This window comes from Mandrillus leucophaeus, unplaced genomic scaffold, assembly GCF_000951045.1.
Source record: "Mandrillus leucophaeus isolate KB7577 unplaced genomic scaffold, Mleu.le_1.0 Scaffold5, whole genome shotgun sequence".
In the NCBI taxonomy this organism is placed as follows: domain Eukaryota; kingdom Metazoa; phylum Chordata; class Mammalia; order Primates; family Cercopithecidae; genus Mandrillus; species Mandrillus leucophaeus.
Window position 1 is genome coordinate 12,265,109 of NW_012105364.1, and position 12,043 is coordinate 12,277,151.

Here is a 12,043-nt window from a genome sequence, read left to right on the forward strand (position 1 = left end):
AAAAAAAAGATTATGTACCTAACGTATTTCAGAGTATTCTTTAAGAAGTACTGCTGCAAATGGTTGCTTAAAGTTCTAGGTTCTTGACTAATCTCTGAATGGTGTTGACTGAAAATGGCTTAAAATGTTGAGTTTCATTTGAGGGTATTTGTTGAATAATTTTTTTTTTTGAGATGAAGTCTCACTCCATCACCCAGGCTAGAGTGCAAGGGCACGATATCGGCTTGCTGCACCTCTGCCTCCTGGGTTCAAGCAATTCTTCTGTCTCAGTCTCCAAAGTAGCTGGGATTGCAGGCATGCACCATCATGTCTGGCAAATATTTTATATTTTTAGTAGAGATGGGGTTTCACCATGTTGCCCGGGCTGGCCTCAAACTCTTGATGTCAAGTGATCCACCTGCTTCGGCCTCCCAAAGTGCTGGGATTACAGGTGTCAGCCACCATGCCTGGCCTTATAAAAAGTAATTTCAAAAGTAAAATAATTCAATATATAAAGGCGTGACTGCAGTTACAGCACAATGGGTCATGATGAAGAGAGTAGCAAGCTGGAGTTTGACTGAAAACTTTCCCAAATCACAGTCATTGCCATTCCACTATAGATACATAAACAAATTAACCCCAATAGAAAAGCACTTGCCTGATGTGACTCATAGAAGGCACTTACCTGATGTTACTCAGCTATTTAAAAACCCTGAGTACTCTTTTTTCTGTGTACTTTTCCTTAACACCATTTCTGAGTAAGAATATAGAATATGTCTAAATTTGTATTCAAACACGTCTACATTTTTCTCAACAAAATAGAAAGATTATGCGGTCGAAGGTCAAAGTTAACAGCAGCAAAATAATGTCTTTCTTGTGCAATGTTATTTTTCCCCACCAAAGTAAATAATCATGGGTTTAATTGTTATTTCAGGTGGCATCTGCCTATTTCAAGGATTTTCACCTACTGCTAATTGGAGTTATCTGTTTAGCAACATCCATAGAAAAATGGAATTTGCACAAGAGAATTGCTCTGAAAATGGTGATGATAGTCGGTGTAAATCCTGCATGGTAAGTACTGCATTTACTGCTTCCAGTTTACCCAATGAACAAACCATTTTTGTGCATAGCAAATAACCAAATAAGTAATTCACGCCCAGGAAATTCTTTGTATCACAGTCAGACTTAGGACATTTTTTTTCCTCTGCAAATATGAAAGTGATACAAAGTGTACTTGAGTTGTAGGAGGGAAAAAAAACAACTTTCACTGCAGGTCTAATTACAGGGTGGTTGGAATATGTGCACACAACTTTCTCACCTTTTATGCATCATAGAAGTCAAAGCTGAGAGAAGCTTTGAACCTCAACAGATAAGATTGATAGACTTCAGAGTAGATTTTCCTCCTATCTCGTTTATTTGACTGATTACATATTCAGAACTAGTTCAAGAGTGTCCTTTATCATCAGGGAGGATGTTACAAACCAAAGACAAAGACATTACTGACAAAATACAAATGTGTGAAGAAAAATTCCAAGGTGAATATTTTTCTTTTTAAACCAACTGTTGCAAAGTGAAACAATCAATTAAGACATTTCATCTATAGAATATGAAATCACTCATTTGACTGATAAAATTAATTGACTATTTTGGTTTTATTTCACCTCTTGCTAAGAACATGAAAGTAAGCTAAAGAAAATTTCCGTTGTCATAATCATTTGCATAGTGGCATTTTGCATTAAAGCCTTAGGTGTTTCTTTCCTTCTCATCTTTCTTTGAAAATCAGAATATTATATTGACTTATATTGCATAATTCATTCTAGGGCATAGCCACATCTGTGTTTTCATTTATGGTGCAAATTGTTTTGCTAAATACAAAAAAAAAAAAAAAAATCAGTGACTCAGATGAGACAAATTTTCAATTTTTTTTGACTTAAAAACTGTATAACACATATGTGTTTAAGACATCATGTTGGCCGGATGCGGTGGCTCACGCCTGTAATCCCAGCACTTTGGGAGGCCGAGGTAGGCGGATTGCCTGAGGTGGGGCGTTCAAGTTCAGCCTGGCCAGCATGGTGAAACCCCGTCTCTACTAAAAATACAAAAATTAGCCAGGTGTGGTGGCAGGCACCTGTAATCCCAGCTACTCCGGAAGCTGAGGCAGGAAAATTGCTTTTACTTGGGAGGCAGAGGTTGCAGTGAGCCAAGACTGCACCATTGCACTCCAGCCTGGGCAACAGGGCAAGATTCTGTCTCAAAACAAACAAACAAACAAACAAAAACAAAAACAAAATGACATCATCTCACTCTTATAATGAAATGGGGCTCCATGCCTTTTAGGGTGCTATAGAAATGTATCTCTTTTTCCTGACCCTCTGCTCGCTGTTCCAGAGGATGATGTGTAATGCACTTCACAGTTGGGCAGAAGTTCTGACCATTATGTCACTAAGCAGCTTTTCAATTTAAGGCATTTTCACCATCCAGAAGCTTTATCTGATCCCAGCATTTTTTATATGAAGATTTATTGTCTTGATAATGCCTTAAGAAGTTAAAAGTTCTTAATTTTCTTTTTTTTACAAGAACCATTTGTTGTGTAAGCAGATTCCTAATACATTTTCTTCTTTTTTGTTGTATGCATTGAAAATGTTCACCTTATCTGAGTCTGAAACTTACAGTGTGTGGCATTGTTCTTGTACATCTGTTTTAAAAGGGTGTCAGATTATTTCACAAATTGCTCTATATAGAAAGGTGTGCTTCCGAATGATTTTCTAGGCCCGCCTACTCAAAAGAGATAGTTTTTTCCCCAAGTGTGACTTTGAAAGTTTATAGATATGGCTTAAAATTTTGTAGTCTTAGGTATATTATTTTTAAGGAGAATAACTACTCTTTTTGTAAAAGAAGACAATGTATGTGCCCAGATCTTGACAATAGGAAAGGATATCAGATTCAGGAGAGCATATATTATAGAATATACAGAAAATTCAGAAACCTCGTTTTAGTAAATGACTTTAACTATTTTCTCCACCCACCTTATATTGAATCAGTATAGTGAACAAGTAAAAAGAGGCTTTATAAATATTAATCTTTCTTCGTCCTTGTACCTCCCTGACACCCCTATGAACAAACAAGAGTTATGGCTAAAAGATAAAAGAAAAAATAAGCGACCTTAAATTCGAAAGTTGATTGCATTTTCATCTTACTAGCATTTGAAGATAAGTGGTCAGCTCTGAAGAGCATTCAGATATTGGTGTAATATTATAAGCTGTTATGTCATATAACCAACTTGCAGTTTGTTTAGGTTGAATCATTTTTCTGTTTCTGAAGAGAAGATTTGCATGGTTCCCTGGCAGACAAATCTCTTAAGAACTCCACTTTTCCATGTGCAGCTTTGATTTCTACCTGGCTGTCACTGTACTCCAAGTTCATCATCTGGGCAGAATCTTAACCTTCCACGTTTTGAAAGACTTAATTTCCCAACTCACAAACCACATCTTAAACATCTTCCAGTTAAACAATACGGTGCTAGTTAAGCTAAGAGCACAGATCCACACTAATGGCTCTCTTGTTTCAGGCTGACTCTGGGGTTCATGAGCAGCACTGCCTTTTTGTCTATGTGGCTCAGCAACACCTCGACCGCTGCCATGGCGATGCCCATTGCAGAGGCTGTAGCACAGCAGATCATCAATGCCGAAGCAGAGGTTGAGGCCACTCAGATGACTTACTTCAACGGATCTACCAATCACGGACTAGAGATTGATGGTATCGCATGTTGATATGGCCAATCTGGGGTTTAGTCATTAGAGCAATAGACATAAACTCAAGAATTCTAAGTTGTATTTTGAATTAACTGTCCATACATGCATGATGTGAATTTAACTTTCTCCCTCTATAGTTCTCAGTATCTACAAAAATAGTTTTCTATAAATATTTTACCTAAATTGTTACATTTCTATTCGCTTGCAAAAAGAAGAATGCCTTTTCTATCCCTCAGCCAGACTGATGGAACACTCTCTCATGTCTTTATCAGTAGACCTCCAGGTTACTCTTTCCTGTCCTGAAATGGCTTTCCTGCATAATACTGGGAATCTTTAATTCCTACATTCTGTTTGGATACAGCATCAAATTTCACTGTGATTATTTCTGGCTCTGACAAACTGATGCAGTGAAAAAGTGTTGGGAGAATATTTGTATTTATAAAATAAGATGAATGTGATGTTAGTACACAGTGAATTTTTAATTTTCAATTTCTACTAATGCTTCCATCTTTGCATCCACATACAGGCAAACCCAATGATAACCCCTTATTTACATTGTTTTTCTTTTATTTAATGTTTTGCAGAAAGTGTTAATGGACATGAAACAAATGAGAGGAAAGAGAAAACAAAACCAGTTCCAGGGTAAGGAATGTTGACATTTTGATTAGGATTTTTCCAAATTCTATTCTAATAAAATTATAACTGGATCAATTTGTTTTTCAGATGCAATAACGATACAGGGAAAATTTCAAGCAAGGTGGAGTTGGAAAAGGTACATTAATTTGATTCTTTCTAAATAATTATATACAAAATTATATTAGAGCTATAGTTAGATACATATGCATTTTAAAACCTGTCACTTGCTTCCTTCTCTATAAATTATTTTGCTTGACTAAGTAGTAGCATGGTGTAATGGTCTGATAAGCTTTCATGAACAGACGGGAATCGACATCCGGATAGGAACCATTTTAGGCTCTGAAAATTAGTATCATTATTTTCTCTTTTTATCAGAATTAGGATAATGGCAGTTAGCCAAGGTAGTTTAAAGAAATATAATTCCAGTCTCAGAATATTGCTTCATTTTCTTTCTTTTTTTTTTTTAACTTTTATTTTAGTTACAGGGGTACATGTGCAGGTTTGTTATACAGGTGAATTGTGTGTTTTGGGGGGTTAAGATACAGATTATTTCCTCACCCAGGTAATAAGCATAGTACCTGATAGGTAGGGCTTTTTAAAATCTTTTTCTTATTGAAATCTTGCTGGCCTAATAGCCTGATTTTCATTAGGAGTATCGTCATCATTTCTTCCAGGTTATGAACTTGGAGCAACTCCTATTCATGTAATTACAAATCATTATCTTTAGTGCTTCCATTGACACTAAAAAATTCAGTGCAGAATTCATGAGTTGCTTCTGTCAAATACAGGTGGAGGAGTTGTAGCCATTCTAGATATTAAAAGAGGGAAGAAGATCTTTGTAAACTATCCCATAGAATTCATTTCCCCAGAATAAATCAATATAAAAATACTATATTAGATTGCACTGGGAGCAATATACCTCAAGACCTGAAAAATAAATCCCGCATAGAAATAGTACTATAGTAACTACAGCATTAGGAATAGGAAAGTGGGACATATATTTCTTCATTCTGGCCATGGAATGCATTAACATGTAGCTCAACAGGAAAAAGAAAACCCTCTTGTTAATTACAGAAATCTTCTAAGAAAGAGCAATTTCTATATAAAGAGAAAATGAATACAAAGATATGTTTTAAGCCATTAGCTACAGAATATATTATGGGTTTTTTAAGATGGGAATTGCATATATATTTACAAAGATACTATCTTTAGAGATAGAAGTAATTCCTTTAAAACATGAAAAATTAACAGTATGCCAGGTATGCTATAGAATAATACATTAGAAATGGGCTTTAAAAACTGTTGTGAAAATTGGCACACCTAAACAGAAAGAATATACATGCACTCAGTAACTTTCTCATGGTCATCTTTGAAAACCTAATTTTCTATCATAAGGCCAAAAGTTTCAGTCAAAACCCTTCAAATTGATTTGCTATCCAGATACTGTTTCAGGCATTGTAAGCTCCTTATTGTAAGCAGCTCAGAATCTAGTGGAGAAGATGGACTTATAAAAATAAATCTGACATAAATACCACAACAAAGGCATGCACAGAAGCCAACACTTCTAGACAGGAGCAACCAGTTCCATCTGGGAGTATTGCAGGGAGGACGTACAATGTAAAGACATCTGAGTCTGGGAAGATGAGAGGCGAGCGTGTGCAAGCAGAAGAGTGCGAACTCATGAATGCAGGAACGTGTCTACCTTGTCAGCACTTTAAACTCTGGCACATTCCCATTGCCTGACACAAAGGAGGTATTCAATAAGTAGTTATCTTTATCAATTAATGAATGAGTGAAAGCAAAAGAGTAAAAAGAAGACGCTTTCTAATCAGAGAGTACAACTAATTCAAAAACCCAACTAAGTAAAGAACGGGGTTTTTCAGGAAACCTCTACAACGCAGATGCTAGAGATGAGCTGTTGTGGGGAATAAAATTATGGTATGGCTTTGCGCAGGTTATAAATATCTCTTCATCAAATACAAGGGAGTTTAGAGTTGATTTTATGGAAAACACAAAACCTTAAAGCTGCGGGGAAATATGGTAAGTTCTGTCCTTGGGACAACCGGAAAGTCAGTGGTGAGCTTTTTGATTAACTGAGCAACTGAGCTTCTTTATTAATTAGACATTGGGGATGAGGGAGAAAAATGTAGGAGATGCCTCCACTGCTCTAAACTAGGGAGTGATAGATTGTGATGCCATTGATTAGAATGCAGAACTCAGAGGTAGGAATAACCTTTCAATGGAGAAAAGTAAGATAACAGAGATGCATTTTTGGCAATAAAGATTAATATCTGAGTTTAGGAGAGGAAAGCGAGGCTTTCGAATGTTGATTCTAAGGTCTTTCTGGAATGCAATGCACAAAAATTTAGCTTTATATAAAAACAGGAATAGTTTTTTGCTGCACTATTCTTTATAAGATGTGCATGAGAGCATTATTTTATATATTGTACATTTACGATATGTTTTGATTTTTAACAATTACAGGTATATTTTCAGGAATAAATGTATATATAGTTTGTGTGGCAATTATAATAAACGGTAGCCGTTCTTTGATAGATTTACCTTATATAATTTAACACTGATTATATGGAAGAATGTATATCTACTTCATCTAGCCATAAAATGGAAAAATATTTATACTCATGATCTATTGATCTTATGCTTTCTTCTTGAAGTAGGTGGGATATTCTATTGAATTAAAATAAATCCTGTGAGGTTTGACTTTGAATTTGACCTACAAGTAAAAAAAAATACAAATATTACTCCCTTTTTGGGGAGAGTGGTATAAATTAAATTTCAGAGAGGATAAATTTCCTTCAGTTCAGCTCTGATTTTGATTATTTCTTGCCTTTTGCTGGCTTTGGGATTGATTTGTTCTTCCTTCTCTAATTTTTTCAGTTGTGATGTTAGGTTGTTAACTGGAGGTCTTTCTAACTTTTTGATGTGGGCATTTAGTGTTATGAATTTCCCTCTTAACACTGCCTAACACTCATGACATGAGTTTACCTATATAACATATTTGCACATGTATCCCCCAAACTTAAAGTGAAAAAAGGGAAGAGAAAGAAAATAAAAGACTTAGTTTTTTTTTTTTTTTTTTTGTAATCGGCATAATTTTGCTATGTTCCTGCAATAAAATAAATAAAATTTATTTCTAATGAAATTACTACAATTTTATTCATTTGAAGCACCATTTATTTAGTACAAAGCTAAAGATTTTAAAATTTTAATTGAAATCTCTTTACTAATATAATTAAATTAATCTAAGCTGATCAATAAGCTTACTTCAATTTTTAGAACTATAATATTTCCCCCCAAAGGCAATAACATACACTGATCCATATAAAATTTAGTGTGTAGTAAGTAGAAAGCTCTTAATAAGTAGAAAAAAAATAGCCCCCAAATAAATTCTGTACTTAGCAGGGCAGTAATATTAGCTAAGAAATATACATTTAACATTTGCTCAATGTCACCTTTTCAACAAGACCTACCCTAACCTCCCTATTTCATTGCAGCCACCATATCCCATATCCTTTCTCCTAATCCTCATGACTCTACCCTACTTTATCCAAAGCATGTATCACCTTCCTACAGAATATGTAATTTGCTTAATTTTTATTTATTTTGTTCATTGTCTTCTTTCTCCACTAAAATGCAAGGTTCACGGGGCAGAGATTTTTGTCCATCTAGTACACATCACAAATATCTTGAATAGTGACTGCTCTGGAGTAAATAGTAAATATTTGCTTATTAAATAAATAAATTCATTAATATTTTTATCAAATGATTACAATTAGAGTAAAATAACTCATGTTGTATGTAAGCTACACTAAGTGTCCAGTGTCTAGTTAACCATCAGGGAAAATTCAGAGAAGTCACTATGGACAACATAACCATTAAATTAAATACTGTTATTTTTGGCTGCTTAAAAAAAAACAAACTACACGAAGCAAAGAAACAAACTGATAAACATTTAAAGTCAACACTATGGATCAGATTGCTTTCATTTTGGGTAGAAAGACAAAAAAGTAGTTTGTAACTAAAATTTATCAGCTCTAAAATTCTTGTTAAAAAACTGCAAAGTTCTCATACAGGTAATAATGATGATAATTTTGCTGGTAGTGATAAAGACTAGATGTTAGTGTTGAAGATGATGGATATTTAGTAGTCCAGGATCTTATTTTAAAGTATTTGTATCAAAGAGTCACATTCCTATGCTGCATATCTAAAAAAGAGATTTGTCCCATGACTTAACTTTTACGAAGTTCTCTTCTCATGATAGGTCATGGCCCAAATACTAACTGAGCTCTCTATTTGCCCAAAATAAAGTGGAGAATAGTTACCAAGCCAATAAATCCCACAGTATCCCCTAAAAGTAGCTGAAATATTTGTGAGAAGAAAAGATACTGGGAGAAGAAAGGAGTACCCTAAAATTACACTGACAGTACCTGAGGGAATATATTTGTCAGGTTCCATTGGGGTAACTGGTAAACCAACCACCACGCATAAAATTTCCATGGGAAATGAGTTCTAGGTATCCAAAAATCCATTTGTAGATACCAAAGGAGGAATAAAGTTCCTAGTTCTTTCCCTCCCCTGCAAGCATTAGTATCATTCAAAGAGACACCCCAGAGTTTTACATCAGCTCAATTTCTAAACCTCCAGGCATCTACAAATGAAAGAGACTGGAAAATCAGTACACTTTTAATGAAAAATCTGAGATAATTGTTTTTCATTAATTTAATTTAACTTGTAATTCCTCAAAGGGAAAAGTTCAAAGAAAAAGTATCCTTGAACAAATTGCATCTTGCTTTTAATTAGGTATTGTTTAGTTTGGGGGTGAAAATCCTTATGGTTGAAAATCCAATTGTACAAGACAACACTTTTTAATGTTCTCCAGAAATTCAAAGGAGTCTTGTAAGTACAGTAATAAACATGGTTCATAATATTAGAAACTACAGGCATTAGTTCTGCCAAATAAGGAGATGTTAATTCTGGAATATCTGGCTCATAGATCAGATATGAAAAAGGTATTTTAGCTTAGATCACATAACAAACACCAGTTGGCTCTCCTTCATTATTCTTCCATTTTCCTAAGCTGGGAGAAATTGGATGGCAAAGGCAGTAATTAGTCCTGCTCAACCCTCACCTGACCCAACTTAGGTGTCTCCTTTTATTCATGCAGTGGTTTATACAGAATGTTTATAGAAGAGGTAGGCAAGGAGAGAGAGGGAGATTATCACACACTCTTTAGGAATCACAGCAACAATCTGTGAACGTGACCTCACTCCAGATTTCAATCTTTATTAGAGTCAAAGTGCTATCTCCATTGATGGCCATTCTTAGTTGTGTTCTCACAAAACATTTTTCTATTAAAGAAACTATTGATTTTTGACAATATCGTTTCTCCCATATATCTTTATTTTATGAAATACAAAAACTTAGTTCTTCGCATTTTGTGTTATTAAAATATTATCTAGCAAATAACATTGCTCAACCATATTGGCAATATCTGTACTTTAACTCTACAATAAGTCCCTGCACTACATAACTTATTTGAATACTATATTTTGTTTCTTGAAATACTCAACAGTGTTCTCCTATGCATCTTCTAGTGGTATTTTCTACAAAAAGAAATATGTTTATTTTGTCTCCAAATTGATTTTTCTGTATTTTGATTATGAAATATTTCATGCATATATGCATTTATAAAACATGACTAAACATTTTAAAGAATAATAAAATGAATAAGATGATGTATACCACATCCCAGCTTAATAACTAGAACGCGATTTCTAAAATCTACATGAGCCTTTCTCTGATTCCATCTCTTTTCCTTACACAATCGCCCCCACCCCCTTGTCGAGTTAGCTATAGTCCAAAATTTTGTGTTAATCATTCTCTTGTTTTCTTTTGGTTTATCACCTGCACTAGTTAAGGTATGGATTGGTCACCATAGCGAAGACCAAAAATAGCAACAATTTCAACAAGATAGAAATAGGCTGGTATGGTGGCTCCTTCGTCACCATGCCCCTGACTCTTTCTATCTCTTCTCTACCATTTCCAGCACTGGAACCTTGTAATTCAAGATGGGTCCCCCATCTCCCTCCATCCATTCTGTACCCCAGCTAGCTGCTCAAGGAGAAAGTGGAAGGCATATGTACTTAAAAATTATTCTATTACTCTCCTGGATTTAAGAGTGTTCAGATTTTCTATTTCAACATCAAACAGTTGCATTTTTAAAAAGAAATTTATGTGTTCCATGTTAAATTTACTGCTGTGTGGTAGTTTATAATATTTTCTTATATCTATTTAATTTCTACAGTATTTATAGTTATATGTCTTTATTTCTAAAATTTTCCTTGTGCCTTTAAAACATTTTTCAAATAATCTTTCCAAACTATATCTATTTTATTAGTCTTACAAGTCTTGTCAAAGAACCAACTTCTGACTCTTTTCACCCTATTTAATGTATATTTCATATTATTATTAATAGTTTTCTTTCTTTATTACTTTGTTCTATCTACTTTATTTGTGTATTTATGCTCTTTCTCTTTTGCTAATTTTTAAAATTTGACCTTTACCTTATTAGAGTTTTCCTCTCTTACAAAGGAAGGATTTAAGGATGTGAATTTGCTTCTATTACTTTAGCTATTTTTCATATTTTTCTGTTTTGTGTTTTCTGATTTCCATTATGCTAGCTTTTTTTACTCAAAAGATGCTTAGAAATGTGTTTTGAAATTTAAAATAAATTAGATTTTTAACTACTTTTAAATTTTCTCTAACAATTTTTCTGGGGTCAGAAAGTGTGGTCTACATAACAGTTTTCCGAAACTTGTTGAAGTAGCTTTTTGAACTAGCACATGATCGGCTGTAATAAATATTTTTCATTGTGCTTAAAATAAATTGTACATTTTCAACTAATTAGGTTCAATGTTTCCCAAAACTCTGTAAGATCAAGTAGCTAGTTGTGCTTCTCAAATCTCTGTGCCCTGACCAAGTTTTGTCTCTTTTTATTCAGCAATTGATGAGACTGTTTTGTTAAACTCTCCCTCTATCATGTGGATATTCTGTTTCTTCTGATGCTTCTGTCAGTTTTGGTTCCTCTGTATTGTTAGATTATGTTATTTTGAACCCATTTAGAATGTTTCTGTGTGTGTGATTGATTAACCTTTTATCATTTTGTGCATCTCTTCATCTATCTTAATTTTTTTGGTCTTTGAGTTTATTAGTTTATTTGTCTGCTGATAATACAGGACTACCAGCTCCCCTCCTCTCCCCTCCCCTCCCCCTGTCTCTTATACACATCTAGATGTGTATAAGAGACAGGGTCTATTCTACGCTTTGTGTCTGTTTTAGTTGTCCTAATCATTTTGCTGTATTATTAGGCAGCAAGGGTTGCCATAACAAAATACTACAGAACTGTATCTTAAACAATACAAATCTGTTGTATTTTCTGCCAGTTTTGGAGGCTAGCCAAGTACAAGATCAAGGTGTTATCTGGGTTGGTTTCTAGTGAGACCTCTCTCTCTGCCTTGTACAAGACCACCCTCTCATTGTATCCTCACATGATGTTTTCTCTGTGCACATGCAGTAGAAAGAGAGATTTCTGGTCCCCTTTGCTCTTTTTATAAGGACATCAGCCCTATCAGATTAGGCACCCTCCTTTGTTTAAA

The 12,043-nt window shown here is 34.4% G+C and overlaps 1 protein-coding gene across 1 annotated transcript in view; it reads left to right on the plus strand.

The window, feature by feature from the left end:
• The window catches only part of SLC13A1 (solute carrier family 13 (sodium/sulfate symporter), member 1), an 87,752-nt gene that overhangs the window by 28,415 nt on the left and 47,294 nt on the right, over positions 1-12,043 (plus strand). Inside the window, exons 3-6 of the mRNA XM_011995954.1 lie at positions 914-1,050; positions 3,548-3,735; positions 4,316-4,373; positions 4,455-4,503. Coding sequence (XP_011851344.1) covers positions 914-1,050; positions 3,548-3,735; positions 4,316-4,373; positions 4,455-4,503 — 432 coding nt within the window. The remainder of the gene's footprint in view (positions 1-913; positions 1,051-3,547; positions 3,736-4,315; positions 4,374-4,454; positions 4,504-12,043) is intronic.